Source organism: Trifolium pratense, linkage group LG6, assembly GCF_020283565.1.
Source record: "Trifolium pratense cultivar HEN17-A07 linkage group LG6, ARS_RC_1.1, whole genome shotgun sequence".
Taxonomy (NCBI): Eukaryota; Viridiplantae; Streptophyta; class Magnoliopsida; order Fabales; family Fabaceae; genus Trifolium; species Trifolium pratense.
In genome coordinates this window covers 8,307,525-8,327,361 of record NC_060064.1, presented here as the reverse complement: position 1 = coordinate 8,327,361, position 19,837 = coordinate 8,307,525, and the positions used below count along the sequence as shown (strand labels likewise).

The following is a 19,837-nucleotide window of genomic DNA, read 5'->3' as shown; positions in this document are numbered from 1 at the left end:
CACCCATTTTCTCGCGCACCCCCCAAACTTCCAAAATTGCCCCTGCAATGTTGACTTCGGGGACTACGACTCGAATTTTTTTTGGTTCGGAAAACGTTTTCCGCTCGCTCTTTTTTCGGAAAACGTTTTCCGAACGACTGGGTTTTATACCAGAACGTTACAGCTTTCTCTCATTCACCTAATCACTCCATCTAAAACTCTCACCCAACAAAAATTTTGTTTCCTTCGAATTTTGGCTCAAAATCAAGATTGCAACCTTGCCTAGACGTTTCAATACTCGTGGAGGCTCCAAATCCAGGTAAATTTTAGTTTGAACCGTTGTTTTTTTTGATATCCATGCTATATGTAGACTGTCATTCGTAACCCTTTTCTGACAAAATCGCTCGGAAAACGTTTTCCGAACAAACCTCAAAAACGGTCGGAACGTGTTTTCCGAATGTCTGGGAGTTTGAATTTTCAAATTTGCAGCTACTGTACTATTTTATATGATCATTTTTTATTTCCACATTAATCTAACAATTCATAATGGAATGCCTATTTGTGTTATTCATAATAACAAGATATAAATGTGTTATGTGTAGATATGGATGATGATCACGAGCTTCCAAAAAAGTCGAGGGAGGTTGTACTTGGCTTACGTAAACAAGATCCGGTAGAAGATGCCGAACCTATCAACTGTGCAATTCCAGTCAAATATGAAGCTACTGAGTGTGAAGCACCAGCTATTCACATTGATACAAGTGAGCATTTTGTGCCGGAAGAAACATATAAGGATCGAGATGAGTTGATTAAGTGGGTTAAGGGTCAAGCTGAAAAGTTACATTTTACAGTTGTAACTGTAAGATCGGACCAAGGATTGGTAAGTGGGAAGCCAAGTTTTGTGTTGGGTTGTGAAAGGGGAGGTGCGTACAGACCATCGAACTACAAGGCAAAGAAAAAGGTATCAATCGAAGAGAGGGGATCGAGGAAAATTGGTTGTCCGTTTAGACTCCGTGGTTATTTGCCGAAATCAAAGGAGTGGAATCTTACAATTGTGTCCGGCATTCACAACCATGTGTTGGATAAAGCTTTAGAAGGTCACCTAGTTGCGGGGCGTTTGAAACCCGAAGAGAAGGAGATGGTTGTCGAAATGACCGGAAATCAAATCCCACCTAGAAACATCATGTCTACATTGAAAAAGAGAAATCCAGATAGTGCGACAAGCATCAAGCAATTGTACAATGCCAAGCATAGATTGAAACTTGCAGCTCGGGGGCCGAGGAGTGAAATGCAACAACTTTTGAAATGTTTGGAGGAAAACAACTATTATTTCGAAGTTCGAACAGTTGGTGAGTCTGATACTATTCAAGACCTTTTTTTTGCACATCGTAAATCTATCGAACTGTTCAATACTTTTAGCGATGTTTTGCTTATGGATTCCACATATAAAACCAACCGGTACAAAATGCCATTGTTTGAGATTGTTGGCTGCACATCGACTAATAAGACATTTGGACTTGGTTTTGCTTTTCTAAGTAATGAAAAACATGACAATTTTGTTTGGGCTCTACAACAAGTGCAGCAACTTTTAGTGGACGAAAACAGTGCACCGAAGGTTATTGTGACTGACCGGGATGCCGCATTGATGAGTGCTATTCCCGATGTATTTCCAAATGCAACACCGCTAGTTTGTCGCTTTCATGTTAAGAAAAATGTCTCGGCTAGGTGCAGCGTGCTTTGTAAGATCAAACATGGTGAGGAGGAGAAGCAAGGGGACGTTGTTAAAAACATAATGTCTCAGTTTTACGAAGTGTTGAATTCTCCAACCGAGGAAGCATATTCTGAAGCGGTCTTAAAGTTTAGAACCGTATGCGAAAGGTGGCCTAGATTTTATAACTATGTCAAAAAAACGGTTCTAGACACTGATGAAAAGAAAGTTGTGAGCGCGTGGACAAACCGTGTAATGCATTTTGGTAATACTACAACAAACCGAGCTGAGTCATCACATGCTGTGCTAAAAAAATACTTGTTAGATACAAATGGTGATTTTGTCAAGGTTTGGGGAGCAATACATGATATGTTGGTTAACCAACACACTGAGATTCAAGCAACTTTTGGGATCAGTCTGTCGTTACAAGAGCACAGATATGATGATAATCCGATGTACAATTTAGTGGTTTATAAGGTTTCAAGAACTGCATTGGGTTACATTCATGAAGAAGCCAAGAGGGCTGAGGAAGTTGGCATGGATAGCAAAAAGTGTGGTTGTGTGTTACAACGCACCCATGGATTGCCGTGTGCTTGTGTTCTTGCTAAAAAAATTCGCCACAACCGACCTATTAGGCTGGATGAGATTAACAACCATTGGAAGAAGTTGGTTTTCAATGACCGGGAGGATGTTGAACAACAAGTTGATGACTATTCTTGCTTGGCGGAGTGGAACGCTATTCAGGTTCGTCTACAACTAATAAAATTATCAATAAGTATTTATATAATGTGTTAGAATGATAATTACTTATATATTTTTTTTAGGAGCGTTTGAGAACAGTCGATGTCCCAATGAAAATACAAATTAGAGAACAGCTGCGACAGATTGCATTCCCACAGTCTACGTCATTGAAACCTCCGGTTGTGGTTGGAAAGAATAAAGGGGTAAAAAGAAAGGGTGCTTGCGGGGAAAGTTCGATGACTCGGTCTCCTTCCTATTGGGAGCATGTGGAGGTGCAATTTCCGCCTAGCCAATCATCACAAGCAACACCATCGTCTTCCAAACAAAAGGGTGCACGTACCGGTAAAGTTAATCCAATCGAAGATCGACATATTCCATTTCTTGATGCAATGCCATTGTTCATGCATTCGCATATTGAGGATATAGTTGATGTCGATGGTGATGGTTTCTGCGGATTTCGTGTTATTGCTTTGGATACTCGCAATAATCAAGCTGATTATGAGCTAATTAGACTAAACTTGCAAAAGGAGCTAAGTAAGCACAAGGACGAATATTTGACGATATTTGGTTCTATGGAGCGTTATCAATATCTATATGACGCTTTCTTTCCACCGACGAGAAGGTCTAGTCGGCGCATGGCACCTAGAGAAAAGTGGCTAACGTTTCCAGACATGGGGCACATCATTGCCTCATACTTCAACAAGGTAGTAGTGTTGCTGACTAAGAGTGAAAGGTCTGGAGCTAGTGAAACTTTTTTTCCATTGCGAGGCACTCCTCCACAAGACCCGGATTCTAAGATTTTATGTATCGGAGGGGTTCCAGATCATTTTGTATATGTTAAGTTGAAGCAACATTGTCCATTACCTCCGACCTGTAAGACGTGGACTAAGTATTGTACGCAGGAAGCTTCTTCGTGGCAGAGTAGTTTCGTGGATAGACAAGCGGATTTCGTGGCATTGATGGATAATGAAAAAGGCGCTGTTGTTCCGAGACGTAAACTTCAAAAGGGAGACTCTAAAGAATGTCCAATCGATTGCTTGTAGTTTATGTTATTTAACTTAATTAATGTTTTTTGATTTAGCGCGATTGCGGCGTAGAATGTCACTTTAGGATGTCACTCTAGACTCATTTTGTAAGTGAACACATTTTGAACAAATTTTGTAAAGTAGGTGAACATTGGACATTTTGAACACATTATGTAATATTCGATGTTCGATTTGATTGTCGAAATATTTATTTGTATTGGTGCACGTCTGTTTTTGATGATTATAAATGTGGCTTAAACAAGTTATTTGCGAGAAATACAATATTCAGAGTAGTAGGTACTCCACTACTTGGTTCTGTCCAGCAACTGGTTTTTATGAATAACAGTCCCAGTAATTCGGAAAATATAATCCGATCAAATTGTCTACTCCTAAAAATTCAGTTTCTGCGTTCCGAATTGACCTGTTATACGAAATGCAGAGTTTCTTTCTCCTAATTATAGTTATATTTTACCGTCGAGATCGCACCGACACTTTTAATGGTCGAGAATGCACCGACACTTTTAACGATCGAGATCACACCGACACTTTTAACGGTCGAGATCCCACCGACACTTTTAACGGCCGAGAACCCACCGACACTTTTAACCAAGGTTTAATATAAATACGTCTATGCATATTCAGTTCTAAAAAATACATGTTTACAAAATGAATGTTTCAACTCGTCCAATTCCTAATTCTGTACCAAAAGCGCATCAGTTTTCTGTCAAGTTTCGCGGCAATGACCAGCCGTTTTACATTGAATTGAATAACACTTTAACAACTCTTCGCTCTCTCAAACACAGGATTGAAGTCATGTATCATTATAAATATGCAAGGCAGATCAAAATCGATAAACTAGCGTATTCGGAGTCATACATCGATCTGGCATCGGACCATGTTGGAGGATACGATGATGCACCACGGAAATACGAGTGGCATGAGTTGAAGAATGATGAAGATGTGGAAGAAATGTTCAACTGCATAGAGATTGATCCAAAATTTCCCCGTATGTATGCTACATTAATAGTTGCAAAATGATGCACATCCCGTTGAACATGTTTTATTTGTATGGGTTTATTTCTATTGTATAAGTTTATTTCCTTAATGTATTGACGTCTGATTTTAATGTATTCGCGATTTAATATAATCAATGTCGTATGGTTTTTGAAGTATCGTAATGTGTTAAATAATAAAAAGTTCAAGATTAAATTTTGTCGGTGTAGTTTATAGATGTGTATTTTGGAATTGTTAAAAATTACCGCAATTATTAAAAATTTCCTTTGCTTCTTCTTTTATTTTAAAACTCCCAGTAATTCGGAAACTATAATCCGAACAAATGTGTCAACCGTTCGGAACGCAGAATCTTTTTTTTTTGAGACGTTAAAAAGTTCGGAAAACATTTTCCGAATTCTGGGCACACATGATCAGAACATTTTGACTTATGTTATAACCAAGTTATGTTATATAACTTAATTCAAAAACCTGTAAAACTTCAATAATCCATCCAATAATCAAAGTTAGATGTCCCAAACATAAATTGTGATACACAGGTACGCAAAACACATTATGCAAACGAAATTATATATATCAAAGTTAGATGTCCCAAACATATTACAATCTAATCAAAGTGACTTAACACATTACAAAATTTAAAAGTAAACAAATTAAAATTCAAATACACACAAACTAGTTATCACTGAGTATTAAAGCGTCTTGCAGCATCATGTGGGTCAAATCTTCCTCTACCCGGTAGTCTGCGCCTTGATCGATACAAAAATGCTGGTTCGACAAACCCAAGCACCCTGTTCACAGTTTCATAAATCGGAGTTCCTGGCAATGCCTCATTTGCTTCAAGTGCGCGTCGTAGCTCAGTTCTGACATTGCGGCATATATCGAAAGTATCGGGAACTGACTGCGATTCTTGTTCCTCTATCAGTACCTCTAAGTTTGCTGGTCTAGGTGGTGCTTCCGGGGCAGCGATCGGACGCATAATCGGATGGGAGACTTTGTAGAACCATGATATATAGCCAGGTACATGATCCCATGCTCTCACAACAGTCGGTCCTCTCATTTCTTCGTCAATCATTCTCATCTCAACTTCTTCCATAAACACTCGATCAATCTGCAACAAACTCATCCCAGCTGGAGCACCCGCAGCAGGGTCTCTTGGAATGCCTTGAACATGACCAAATTGTCGCAGCACACGTTCAGGTAAATGTTTTGCCTTCAATGACCCGCACCTCAACCAACCAGAAAACCAGCAAACATCAATCAAGGGTCTCACATGACGGTGACCATCGTATGGACAAAATTCAAAATCAGAAACCTGCATGTTATCCAAAAATTGCCTATACAGGACAGGATCCCTATGTCCTTGTCCAGTGCTGAAGGTGGCATTACGTGGCATCTCCTCTCTGTAGTTCGGATCTCTACGCCACACAGTCATTTTTGGAAAGTGCATCATTATCCATCCCTACAAACAAAAACAATAAAATTAAATTATTTCGAAAAGTATAATTATGAAAATAGATGACAACCAAAATACTAATTACCTGATAAAAGGACAAGTATCCGGCTACTTGCATACCACCGGCCTTGCACGAATCATCCAAATAGTGCTGCAGATATGTTAAAGCAGCCACACCCCAATTCCACTGATTCACATCCGACAAATCCTGAAAGTAGCTCAAATAAACTACGTCGACGTAGAATTGGCTTTTGTTGCTGAAAATGGTAGTGCACACCAAAAACAGCAAAAAAGCCCTAATACACTGCTGCCTCAACACCGTAATTTCATGCATCGGTCGGTTTTCACTCACAGCTTTGTCAATTTCCTCCCATCTTGTAGTGTACACAAATGCTAGCCCTCCATAAGTTATATGCGGACCGTGTGTATCAATAAAAAATTCCCAACATTTGGATTCAGGCACTCCAAGATATGTATTCACAAGTTCAACTCCTTCAGCTCTTGATATCTTTCTGTGGTTCAACAGCTTTCCCTCGATCGGTAGATGTAACAGACATTGGACGTCATCCAATGTGATGCCAACCTCACCTATTGGTATGTGAAAGGTGCTAGTCTCCGAATGCCATCTTTCGGCAAATGCAGTGAGAACCCCGTGGTCTATTATGCTGTAATTGGTCCTCGTTAGCGGCTCTAAGCCGGTTGCTTCTATGGCTCTCCAAAACCAGTCCACATTCCGATCCATTTTTGGAAGGTTGATAACCCTCTTCCCGTTGGTAATGGCCCGCATACTTTTCTTCAAAATCTGAAAATTAATACATAAATTTATATCAAGATATAAAAACAAATAATTATTTAATAAATCATATGCAATTAATAATTTATATACCTTTTCATCACCAGGCTCTGCATTCCATATCGGAATTGCCCTATGTTTGTGGTATTCCGTTAATAAGGAAAAATTACTAGGTCCTCCCGGATAGCCATCCTCTGGTTGCAAATTGGGTGCATGTGGTGGTTGATGTGGTGCTTCATGTGGTGGTTGTTGTTGCATTTGTTGTTCCCGTGGTTCTTCATCTTCATCTTCATCGAGCCAGTCTGCATCATCGGCCAAATATTGACCAACATTTACATTCCCATCCTCAGCTGCATCTACGTCAACATCATCAACTTGTTGTCGCCTTGAACGTGATCGTGTCGCACCTGACCCCCCCGCTTCATTATCATGTGTTCCTTGAGACGGAGGTTGTCCTTGTCTACGACGACCTCTTTTAGCAGGAGGATTGCCGGCAGCAGCCTCTCGTCGAGCAGAAGAATGTGCCTGACTCGGTCTACCAAGCCTGCTTCTTCCAATATTGTGTTCCATATCTAAACAAAAATAAAAACAAAACAAAACACCATGATAAATAATTCAACAATATTTGGTTATTTCCAAACTCAAACATATACATTATGCATTCCATTCTAATTCAGTAGTTTTCACGAATTATATTGCACACAATTTCAAGCATATGCATTACCAATCTTCATTCACACATTTTTACAAACACATAGAGTACGAAATCCAAATCTACAACATATGCTTGAGTTTATGCTACAAGTCAGCCAAACACTTGTCTTAAAAAACGAATGATCAACAATTTAATCACTTAATAACGAATGAATTTTCATATGAACAATGGATAACAACAAAATTTTGATGCAAATGAAACTTGATGAAAATTGGATGAAATTTGTTGAGGAAAATTGGAATTGGATGACAATTAATAAGAATTCGAGATAACAGTAACTTACTAATTGATCAGAGGTTGATGATATTTGTTGATGTAGATGCAAGCTATGCGTTCCTTTTCTCCCTTTGCAACCCTAACCTTTCGCAGAAAATGGAAGAAAATAGAAACTGACAAGAGGTCTTAACGTTCTGGTATAAAACCCAGTTGTTCGGAAAACGTTTTCCGAAAAACGAGCGAGCGGAAAACGTTTTCCGAAAAAAGAGCGAGCGGAAAACGTTTTCCGAACCAAAAAAAATTCGAGTCGTAGTCCCCGAAGTCAACATTGCAGGGGCAATTTTGGAAGTTTGGGGGGTGCGCGAGAAAATGGGTGGGTGCGAAGAGAAATTTTCATGTGGAACGTATTGTAAATAAAAATAATTTTGTAGTCCCTACAAAATTTTGTTTTGCATTTTCATAAAGGAAATACATTTTTTAGTCCTTCAAAATATTTTGGTATACCATTGGAAAATTCAAAATTGCAATTCCTTTCCTTCAAAATATTTTCATAAAGGAAACATGTTTTTTCGTGGCAGTAGCTGCAAGGACAAGCTAATATGCAATAGTTCAAGTTTAAATCTAGAATTTCAAATTTAAAATGTGAGTCTAGCCGCTAATATGCCTTGAATTTTTTTATTTATCCAACACCAAATTAGATACTTTAACCATTTCAATAATTGAACTCGTATTATGATCTTGCTGACCAAAAATCAAATTATTCGGATACTTCCATATAGATCACATGTACTCCCTCCGTCCCAAAATTTAAATAAATATGAGTCAAAGAAACTTGATGTATTTTGTTAAAGATTTGGAAACAAATACATTCACTTTTGTTGACCAATTTTTATTTATATTTTGTTGCAATCGGGAATTTTTTTATAATTTCTATGATAAACAGTCAAGGAATTCAAAGCTTCCTCAAAATCTTCTGCTAGTTTTCACCTCTTTCCACCAACACAGCTTTTGGAAAAGAGATCCTCAAGTATGAAAGTTGCAAGGATGAAGAGGAAGAACATTATTAGCCAAAAAAGCTATGCAATACAAATGGTTCTATCTTGGTAAACGTGTGAAAATGGTTCTAACAGAAATACAAGCTCTAAGAACGGTGGAGCACTGCCGCTGGGAGACTGAGATCAGGGTGCAGTGCAAGATTCACAGTAAATTTAATTTGTTGACTCCAAAATCCACAGTAAGAGAAGGGGAGGGGATGGTGGAGAGAAGTTGGAGCTACTCTTTTTTCTTTTTTGACTAAAAATTATGAGCTGATTCCTCTAAATCTAATGATGATTGTTGTTAACTACTAGTAGACCACAATAGTCAAAAACATTTACTTCTCCATTCTCTCTTGATCAATGGTAACAAACCAGACTCTCAAGTGTAATTTACAATTGAGAGAATCCATTCCCCACATACAATGATATGAATTTCTTGATAATCAAAATAGAGGACTAAGACAATAAGATACGCGACTTTTCAAGGAGTATGACTATGTCATACTGTTTTGTTAGCCGAAGATAAAGAGGATGTTGATGCAATTATGCAAGTAGCATGCCTTTCAAAAAAGCAGTTGAGGAAAAATTTGACCAACAGTTTAGAAAGTTAGTGGTTGCATTTTTTGGTAATGAACCACACATGAAAAATCGAGTTCTTATTCTTAAAACATACGTAATATTTAGTCTGCGAAGACAAATTAGATTATATATTGCAGTGAGGCAGAGTCGTAGATACAATCTTGAAGAAAACACAAAAGAAATTATGAAGCATAACAAATTCAGTGTTGGTATTCATTACAAGACTCAAGACAGCTGCAATGCACGGAAGAAGATCATAAACACAGATCTTAAGTGAAACCTATTAATTTGAATTGGCAACCTAGCTCCCTATTGTGCAATACCAGAACACCCCTTCAACCTTATCCATTACTGAGTTGAACAATGGTGGAAACTCAGAAAACCATTGATCATATGACCATTGCAAATCATTGAAAAGTCAAAACCTCTTTAAAATTTTCTTATATAAGATTGAACAAATTGATTTCAAGGGCTAGGTTATGCCACATTATCGCAGAAAAAAAAACAGGGACGCAAAAAGCAATCAGGGCAAAAAAAATATGGGAAGAGAGCATTAGATGACTATTAATATGAATGTCAACAGACTCAAAATAAATAATAACTCAAGCAGTCAATTCTAAAAGCTCTAGATTCAAAATTGCAATCCATCAAACAACTAAGATAAAGGTTTTCTGCAAAGTTTGTATCATAAACAACAAAAGCAAATAAATTTGATATATATTGCAAAAGCAATCACTCGTCCTCTTGGCTGCGCAACCTAGCAAGCTTGTTGGTGACAACAACATCCAACTGTGCTGCACGTTCAACAATCTCCTTTCTCTTCCTTGTTGACACATTGTGTGCAATCTCAGCACAGTATGTTCTGATGTTTTCCATGTAAAAAAAACAAAGTCAGGATATTCCATAACTAATAAGGAAATGAGAAATTGAGAATCAAAATGCAAACTAAAATCTGTTACCTGTTATGCATCATGAGAAGTTCCAGATCCTTAACATTGTGAACAAGAAACTTCTTGAATCCATTGGGCAGATAGTGGCGGGTCTTCTTGTCTGATCCATAACCAATGTTGGGCATCAAAGTAACTCCCTTAAACTTTCTTCTCACTCGAGAATCAATACCCTTTGGCCTGCGCCAGCTTGGCTACATACCAAAACAGAAATAAGTTACAAAAGTTATAAAACGATGGAATCAATTAGCTCGAATATTCAACTAGTAGGAGTGGGTAGAAACATGGACATGTTTTAGTTTCAAACTCCAAAACAAAAATTGGTACAGACCAAGACCTATCACCGAACAGGTTAAATACAAAACAATGTCAAACATGGAAATGGCAAAACATTGTCATCAGAAATATTAAATTATACTATAGGAATCGGCAGAGTAAAGCTTCATACTACATGAATCGGGTTAAATATTTTACGGTTGAATACAAAACTTGCTTTTAACTATAATAGCAGGGTATTACATTATGATAGTGGACAAATGAGCCTAAGAAATTAAAAGCACCAAACATAACTGAGGTTTCTCAAATTGATTTCCAGACATGCTCGACATCGTTTGATAAAATACACACAGAATCGACATACCTTAACACATATTTTCCTGTCACTTTGAGGCCTAATGAACCTCTTGACACGCTTCTTCACGATCTTCTTGTCTAACAAAGGAACGGCCATCTTGTCTCTATAAAACACATAAAAATATTAAAAAACCATAAAGAAATACTGTAAATAAAAACGAGGTCAAAAAAATAGAGATCTAAACATAGAACATATATTACTGCAAACAAATGCATAAGCAATAAATCCAACAGAAAACCTAATATGAAATGGATGTTATTAGTAAAAAAAAAAACTGTGAAATTGCTATTAACAAAAAAGGTGGTTAATCTCGCATTGAGAAAGAACCAAAGGTGTATAACATTTATTAAATTGATAATAGATTGGAATGAAAATCTAATCGTTAAGCACGTTGGAAAAACATGGAACTGAATTGGGAATCAACACAGCACATAGTAAATAGATTAAAACAAAGTGTGGCATCACTAAGGAAAAAAGATCAAAAATCGATTACTTGATACAGCGAAAGGAGAAATGAAAAATTGGAGAAGTGAGAGTGGAGCTAAGACGGTACCTTTCTGAAGCCTCCTCCTTACTGTGAAGAACGAAACAGAAACGATGATGTGATAAGAACGCTTTTTATATCAACAGCGGCTACAAAACCCTAATCCTTTTTTTTATTTTAAAAAATGATTGATTGTAAACTTGGGTCGGGTTTGAAGGCCCAATATCAATTGCCCATTATTCGAAGTGGAAACAAGTGTTGGTTGATCCAACCTTCTCTTTCTACCAGACAAATTTATTTGAAGTTAATAAATAAAAAAATTTGTTTTATTTTTATAGAAAAAGAGAAGAAAAGAAAAATTCTCTTGAGAAATAAAAAGTTTCACCCATGTCAATTCTAAAAAGATTAAAAATATCTTTTGACGGAGAAGTGTGAATTAATAGACATTTGAAGAAGCCTCGAACTTTGTAAAAAGTTTGTAAGTTGGTTTATCTCTCTAAGATTGTGACAACTTGTAACATAAATGTGAGAAATCAGTCAGCTGATGTTTTTAACAAGGTTGATAAGTGACACATAGTAACATGAATGTGAAAAATCAGTCCATTGATCTCTTTAACGATACAGATGATGCAAGAATGACTATTATTATTCACTTGATGAAACTATCAACCGAATTGTCATTGGAATTGGAAGAAAATCAAGACTTGAAGGTTTTTACCATAGTCCAAATGTTGAAAGAGAGCCGATTTAAGAAATTTCAAATAAAAAAAATATCCCTGAATTTTCACCTGTCAACCTTTTCCTGTTTAATACCATATCATTTTTAACCGCAAAAATAGTTTGGAAAATAAGTTCCGAAATTAGCAAGGAAAAAGATGTAACTTCATGGGGATAAGAGAGTGTTGGGGGAAGAAAAATTTTCGATTCTGCATGGATTTTTAAACAGTCCATACTAAAGAGTTGATCAATCAGGTCGACCCATTGACATCAGTCGTATCTAACAACACCTAAAACACGAGCAATTTACCTCAATGCGAGATTAACCACCTAATATTCGCAATTTACCTCTCTCATTACTTAGCGTCTGTTTGGTTTGGAGTTTCACAACCCCAAACGTGAGTCTTCTCTTTGCAAACGCGATTCTGCAATTTAATGGCTTGTTTGGCTAAACTCAAAATTGGATCTCTTTCACGCGATTTCCTTCCCAGACATGAGTAAACTTGAAGCCAGTATTCCTAACTTTTGCGTCAACGAAACGTGATTCAGACTTTTTGGGTGGCAGGTATTCTTTTATTTATTACCCATAAATTATTCTTAATTTTCCAACACAAACAATTACTCGTGGAAAGAAACATACGCGTCTTCTTCCTCCTTCACTACTACACATCAACTCAACTTCAATTTCTTCTTTGAGAAAGGATTTCTTTGCATCTGTTTTCAGATTTGGTGAATCTGCACATGACCTTTTATTTATTTTTGCCAATTGTTGTCATTACTCATGTTAGATTGGTGTTTGTTGGATGAATTTATTGCTATTGTTTCTTCTATGCATAGTATGTGTTTGATAAAAAGTCTCTAAGAAGAAAACAAGGTCTTGCTTTATTTTAGGTTTTTAAGTTCTGTTATTATTGGTCTCGAATGTTGATGCATTTATGTTTCTAAGTTTTGTTATTGTTGGACTCAAATGTTGATACTACTTAAAAAATAAATGCAAGTGTTTAGTCTTAGAGATTTGGACTCATTTTTTAAAAAATAGTTATGTTATTATGTTTCTTGGTATAGTGCGTTAGACATAAGTTTTCTTAAAAAAACATACAGACCTGAAAGATCGGTAGAATAATAATCAAGTCGGTGCTTATTTGTTTCAATAACTTGGCCTCTATTATGTAGAACAGTAATCAAGCCAATGACCAGTATGGATACATTATTGTGTTTTATATATACATTATTGTGTTGTAACGGGAAGGGTAATTTATTCTGTATGTTAGTTTGGCAGGTAATGGTGTTGTAATGTTCTTAATTGCCATCATATTTTGTTTAGTTTTGGATAGCAGTCTGTCCTAAGTAACTCTGTAATTTTATAAGGCATTCCTTATGCCTTTTTAATAAAATTCCTTTCTTTTGCCGCTGCAAAAAAAATACATATGCAGTATTTGCTCTTAGAGCTTTGGTCTACTGCTTAAAAACAAATCATGTTCTTGTTGTTGCAGTGAGTTTATATATATATATATGGGGAGGGATCAAATTACACCGGTGTAACATTTGAGTAATGTTACACCGCTCAATAACGCTTTAACGAATTCAAATTTTACAAAATCCACCGTTGGATTGAAAGCTTATATCGTATAGATCATTCATGTTGAATTTTACAAAAATCTAAAATCGTTTGATATGTTATTGAGACCGATAAAGATTAATGGTTTATGCGTTTTTATTGAATACCGTTAATCTTGATCTATCTCAAAAACATATCAAACGATTTTAGATTTTTGTAAAATTTAACATGGATGATCTATACGATATAAGTTTTCAATCCAACGGTGGATTTTGTAAAATATGTATTCGTTAAAACGTTATTGAGCGGTGTAACATTACTCAAATGTTACACCGGTGTAATTGGCGTTGATCTTGGAGCTTTGGTCTAGTATTTGGCTTGTTGTAGTATTTGGCGTTGTTTTAAGTATAAGTTTTTTCATTTTCCATTCTACTTGTGTATATATAGTATGGATACACATAAGAAGAAAGTTTTGGCGGTTCCCCCTTCAACTAATGAGCACTTCCTCAAAGCATGTTTCGATCATGTTACCAAGGGTGAACGCATCGGTACTAGTTTTACTAAAAAAGGGTGGAAAGGCATTGTTTCCCAATTCAATGCTTTAATCGGAAGGAAACATGACAAGCTAAAATTGAAGAATATGTATGATAATTTGAGAAAGGAACAGAGAGTATGATATAAGTTATTTGGAAAAGTTACTGGATTAGAGTGGAATAGTGAGAAAAATACTGTTGATGCACCAGATGCGTGGTGGGAGAACAAAGTATTGGTATGTGTATCACAAATATGTTGTTTAATAATAATTTTAGATTTATTGTGATTCTTATTTGATGGTGGTTATGAAATGCAGGAAAATCCTCTTTATGGAAAATTTAGAGACAATGGACTTCCATTTGCTCACGAATTAACCATACTTTTCAAGGATGTAGTGGCTAATGGAGAGTTTGCTTTTGCACCATCAAGTGGCATATTACCACCTAATGAGTACTCGGGTAACGATGATGAGGATGAGTATCGCCCATGCCTAAAGAATCTTGGTTTGGATGTGGAGGAAGGCTCGGGTGATAGTGAAGATGCAAGTGTTGGAGCAACAACCGAATTTGCAAATATTAATTTGAATACTTCACAAGGAGCTTCTAGCCAAGTTAGTGGACAAAAGAGAAAGAGAGTTAGTGGTGCTGAAAAGAAAGACAAGAAAAAATTCACTCCTTCGGTCGCAATAGCTGAGGCTGTTAAAGAGATTGCAGAGACTTGCAAGTCACGAAATGATGCCATATTCAATGCTTCTATTGGTGATGTGATGGCTGAAATCCAATCTATGGATGAAGTTATGTGTGATCTATAATTTCATACATTGTGTTGTCAACTAATGATGTTTAAGCCATCGAGGGAGATGTTTGTATCATTGCGAGGAATGGAGGAGAGAAGGTTGATTTGGCTTTAAGTTTGCAGCATTTAACCCTTTGCAATTTATGAAGACGTAACTGGATTGACTTAAGAATGGAAATTGTCTCTTTGATTTGGCTCAATTTGTTAGGATTTTCTTATGTCTAGTTTAAGTCTTACTATGTATTAGGACTTATTAATGTGTTAGGATTTGCTTATGTCTAGGTTATGTCTTCCTTATGTATTACGACTTACTAATGTGTTAGGATTTGCTTATCTTTATTTTAAGTCTTATTTATGTGTATTTTGTATTGTGGTTAACAATTTGAATGAAGTAGATTATACATTGTTGTCTTGTATTGATGTTTAGGCTGCTGCTAATTTACCTCTGCTTTGCTGCATAAAAAAAGGAAAGAAAAAAGAGTATATGGTGTTGAGTTTTTTTCCTTTTGGTTGCTACTCTCTTGTTCATTGTATTGTATCTTTCCTTTTGCTGCTACTCTCTTGTTTCATTTATATATGAGTTTCTTATGCTGCTCTCTTATGATAGGTTGCTCTCTATTAAAATGAATGGTTTGAATGAACACTTGGAACAAGATGGTGATGATGATGATGATATTTTTGAAGAAGCTTCTCTTTTGGCTGCACTAGTTGGTGAGTATGCAGTAAATAATTTATGCAAAAAAACGTGTAGAACTAGTGAACTAACCGGTCATTAATGGGTTCAAGAAATATTACAAGGGAATCCCACTCGTTGTTATGAAATGTTTCGAATGGAAAAACATATTTTTAACAAATTATGTACTGAATTAATAGAACATGGTTTAAAGTCTTCTAAACGTATGGAAGTTGAAGAAATGGTTGCAATGTTTCTAGTCGTTGTAGGCCATGAGGTAGGCAATAGAATGATTCAAGAAAGATTTCAACACTCGGGTGAAACAGTAAGTAGACATTTTCATCGAGTTCTTCATGTTTGCCTTAAGTTGTCCTTCAAATATATCATACCCGAAGATCCTATGTTTCGTGATTGTCATGCCAAAGTAAAAAATGACCAACGTTATTGGCCATTTTTTAAGAATGCTATAGGAGCGATTGACGGTACACATGTGTCATGTGTAGTTAGTGCTAGTGACCAAACCAAGTTTATCGGAAGAAAAGGGTATCCAACACAAGATATTATGGCTGTATGTGATTGGAATATGTGCTTCACTTTGTGTTAGCTGGTTGGGAAGGTACTGCCCATTATGCTCGTGTTTTTGATCAAGCTCTTACAAAGAAAGAACTTAATTTTCCACATCCTCCTCCGGGTATGTTCTTTTATGTTACTAGAAATGATTTGTTATATTAATTGTTATCACATTTTATTAATTACTTTATTTTTGTAGGTAAGTTTTATTTGGTAGATTTTGGGTATCCAACACCAGTAGGATACATTGGTCCTTATAGATGTGAACGCTACCATCTTCCCGAGTTTAGACGTTCAAATGGATTTGAAAATCATAATGAAGTATTCAATTATTACCACACAAGTTTAAGATGCATAATAGAAAGAACTTTTGGGGTGTGGAAGAATAGATTTGCAATCCTACGTTGCATGCCGAAGTTCAAATATGTAACATAAGTTTAAGTATATGCCTTTATTTAAATATTATATTTAACTAATTAATTTTTGGTAATTTTTGTTTTATGTTTTATGAAAAAATACACTAAAATTCAATTTGTGTTATGAATAATATAGATGTGGATGTCCATTAGTCTAGGCTCATATTCTTGGCCCATGTAATCTCCTATATATATGACTATCTCACAATGTAAAAGACACACCTTGAATAGAACAATACAATAGTCTATTCCTTTCTCTTCTCCCTTTCTCTCATTCTTCTCTATTCTAGTTATTCTCTAGAAATAGTTTATAACACGTTATCAGCACGATAGTCTTTCTCCCCTCTCTAGAAAGGTATAGCAACCATGAGAGGTGATAATTTTATTTCTTGTATTTTCTATTCTATTTTTTTCGTTTTTTTTTTTTTCATATTGATTCACAGCCTACGATCCAGAAGTATCGTAGTGAAATTTTTAAAATATGAATCCTGAAGATTCATAGTATGATGAAATTTTAAAATATGAATCCTGAAGATTCATAAACCTACGCTTCTAAAATATCAATCCCTGAAGGATTGAAAAAAAAAAACTGATTTGATCTATTATATAGTTCTTAAAGAACTTAAAAATCCAAATTTTATTCTCCATGAAATCTTGATGAATTCAATTGGGACACATCCCTGAAGGATTGTACCAATATATGTATTCCTATTACATTATAATATATGTTATACAGTTCCTGAAGAACTCAATGTTGTATGCATTCCTGAAGAATTGCATAAATGATTAATTTTACATTATAATGATGTTATATAGTTCTTGAAGAACTTCTTATAAATTATTTCTTATGAATTCCAGAAGAATTCAAAATACATATACATGCATCCCTGAAGGATAGCTTTATCAAATTTTTTTAGAGTTTTGGCTATTTATAATTTTTATTGAATTTATTTTATTTATTGTTATAATAATAATAATAATAATAAAAATAATAATAATAATAATAGTGTATAATCTATGCATATCATGCTGATTAAAAATAAATAATAATAATAATAATAATAATAATAATAATAATAATAATAATAATAATAATTTAATATGTATCATCATATTGTAAAGCTAAAGCATAAAAATATTCCAATTTATTTTCAATAAGATACTAATTAATCTCATTCATAGCATATGTTACATTATAATTATTATTAATTTCATTATGTTACTATTTAATTTGCATTATAAAATTTTAGTACGTTACATTATATTAGTATTAATAAAAATAATTGGAATTATCTTTTATTAGACTGTGTTTACTATGTTTATCTAATTATTTGCTTAATTTTGTTATTTGATGATAGTATATATCAATGATAAATGAATGAAAAATCATTCCCAGAAGTGAATGAAATCTAACCCACTGATGTTACTCCATTCCCAGAAGTGAATGTAGTAACACACGATTACCATGAAAAAAAAAATTGTGGTCATGGTCGTGGTAATAGTCATGACTGTGTTAATTTTAAAATTTCGGCTTCTCACTAGAAGTGAAAAAAATAATGAAAAAAAAGAGTAAAAAGTGGGCAAATTAGTTCCTGAAGAACTAAAGAAGAAAAAGGGAAAATCCAATTGAATGCACAAGGAATAAATTATTCTTAATCATTATGAAGATCACTTGTGATATAGTTCTTGAAGAACTAATGCTTTAATAATAATGATCTCCGATGGATTACTCAAAGAATATGAATTTCCCGAACCATTGTTAATGAAAAATTATTTGTATAGTTCTTGAAGAACTTAAAATTCAATATTAAAGCATTTCTTGTAGTATCGCTCAAGAACAATTTTTCATAATCAATGTTTATAAATATTGGTGGTATAATTCTTGAAGAACTAATATTTTAATTTCCCTAAAGATATAGTTCTTGAATAAGCAAAAGTTTAATATCAAGTATTCCAGAAGGATTGGAAAATTGTAATTTTACATAGCCATTGTTGATAGAGATATATTGTTAAGTTCCTGAAGAACTTACAAAATTTTACAACATGATTACAATCTATATGATATATTTGATCTTGGTATAAGGTGAACCAAAATTAAAAGGAAATCAATAGAAGAATTATTTATGTCTCTTGAATATGCTCTTGAAGTAGCAACTTTGAAAAGAAAAAAAAGTTCAAGAATATTTTGTATATCCATTGTTGTACATACATTGGATGGATATTATTGATATATTAAACTCGTGATTGAATGCATGGTTCAAACGTTTTTTTTCTTCCTCTCATAATAATGATTATTCTTTGCTCTTAAAAAAAAAAACAAATTATTCCTTGCAAACATAAATTGATTTTAATTATTCGGTTACATATTTAAATCAATTGATTGATTTTAATTTTAAAATCTTTTAATTGTTACTATATTTTAATTTCTAATTCTACTTAAATCCACATAAAAAAAAATTTGTTATACTTTATTTTTACTCTTTTAATTCTCATACAAATAAATTATTACTATTTTTTTATTGTGTTCCACCGAAAAATTTTTTTTTGTAGAAACATATTTGTTTAGCTTGAAAATATTCATCGATACTACTATTCATGAAAAATTAAATTTTAGATTTGGTAGTACGAAAATTATTGAAGACTCCAGAAGAGTCAATGCATTGTTATATCGAGAAACAAAGTTGCACTTTGCTAATGTATTTTATATTTTAAGTCTTAAAGAAATTTGTTACCGAAGGATATTCACATAAATGAATATCATATTGAAACAAGAAACGACGGAGATATTTTATCTCTATATTACGAGACATATTATCAACTTTTATCTCTAGTTTGTGGTGTACTTATGATATTAGTGCAACTTAAGCACATGTTCAAGTAAACCAGAAGTTTACAAATAAATCATATTAATTTTGTCATTGGCAAGATCAGTTGGGTCATTTCTGGTCTATTATGATGCGAAAAATTTCTATGGATATGTATTGAATGGCCAGAAGTTCATTTAATCTAATAATTTTTATGTGTTACTAGTTCCCAAAGGAAATTGATAAATTAAGTAAATGAACATCTTTTAATTTTTAGAATATATATAAGGTGATATTTGTAAATCAATACACCGATCATGTGGACCGATTAGATTTCTAAAATTTGAATTGATGCATCAACCTAATGGTCACATGTATGTTTGTTATAAACTCACAACCAGAAGTTTGTGAGATTATTTTTAAGAGATCATTTTATATATATTAT

The 19,837-nt window shown here is 34.4% G+C and overlaps 3 protein-coding genes and 1 pseudogene across 3 annotated transcripts; 2 read left to right on the top strand and 2 right to left on the bottom strand.

Annotated features, from left to right (window-relative positions):
• Positions 1-3,471, top strand: LOC123891665 (PKS-NRPS hybrid synthetase cheA-like). The gene is made up of 3 exons (XM_045941578.1): positions 1-298; positions 582-2,431; positions 2,512-3,471. The coding sequence occupies exons 2-3, from the start codon at positions 584-586 to the stop codon at positions 3,469-3,471; spliced, it is 2,808 nt and encodes a 935-aa protein (XP_045797534.1). The 5' UTR covers positions 1-298; positions 582-583.
• Positions 3,472-5,068: 1,597 nt separating this feature from the next.
• Positions 5,069-8,020, bottom strand: LOC123891664 (protein MAIN-LIKE 1-like). The gene is made up of 4 exons (XM_045941577.1): positions 7,712-8,020; positions 6,807-7,285; positions 6,006-6,722; positions 5,069-5,926 (listed from the first exon to the last, which is right to left on the bottom strand). The coding sequence occupies exons 2-4, from the start codon at positions 7,281-7,283 to the stop codon at positions 5,147-5,149; spliced, it is 1,974 nt and encodes a 657-aa protein (XP_045797533.1). The 5' UTR covers positions 7,284-7,285; positions 7,712-8,020; the 3' UTR covers positions 5,069-5,146.
• Positions 8,021-9,798: 1,778 nt separating this feature from the next.
• Positions 9,799-11,508, bottom strand: LOC123893097 (60S ribosomal protein L32-1). The gene is made up of 4 exons (XM_045943017.1): positions 11,395-11,508; positions 10,848-10,944; positions 10,220-10,401; positions 9,799-10,122 (listed from the first exon to the last, which is right to left on the bottom strand). The coding sequence occupies exons 2-4, from the start codon at positions 10,935-10,937 to the stop codon at positions 9,993-9,995; spliced, it is 402 nt and encodes a 133-aa protein (XP_045798973.1). The 5' UTR covers positions 10,938-10,944; positions 11,395-11,508; the 3' UTR covers positions 9,799-9,992.
• Positions 11,509-14,048: 2,540 nt separating this feature from the next.
• Positions 14,049-16,607, top strand: LOC123891663 (annotated as a pseudogene).
• The last annotated feature ends 3,230 nt before the right edge of the window (positions 16,608-19,837 follow it).

Bases quoted from the DNA above. Each gene is read 5' to 3' on its own strand.
- LOC123891665 (XM_045941578.1), top strand. From the start codon at position 584: ATGGATGATGATCACGAGCTTCCAAAAAAGTCGAGGGAGGTTGTACTT. The intron at 2,432-2,511 runs GTTCGTCTACAA...TATTTTTTTTAG, and splicing joins CGGAGTGGAACGCTATTCAG to GAGCGTTTGAGAACAGTCGA.
- LOC123891664 (XM_045941577.1), bottom strand. From the start codon at position 7,283: ATGGAACACAATATTGGAAGAAGCAGGCTTGGTAGACCGAGTCAGGCA. The intron at 6,723-6,806 runs GTATATAAATTA...ATTAATTTTCAG, and splicing joins CAGAGCCTGGTGATGAAAAG to ATTTTGAAGAAAAGTATGCG. The intron at 5,927-6,005 runs GTAATTAGTATT...TTTTGTTTGTAG, and splicing joins GATACTTGTCCTTTTATCAG to GGATGGATAATGATGCACTT.
- LOC123893097 (XM_045943017.1), bottom strand. From the start codon at position 10,937: ATGGCCGTTCCTTTGTTAGACAAGAAGATCGTGAAGAAGCGTGTCAAG. The intron at 10,402-10,847 runs GTATGTCGATTC...TTTGGTATGTAG, and splicing joins ACAGGAAAATATGTGTTAAG to CCAAGCTGGCGCAGGCCAAA. The intron at 10,123-10,219 runs GTAACAGATTTT...GGAAAACATCAG, and splicing joins CTTCTCATGATGCATAACAG to AACATACTGTGCTGAGATTG.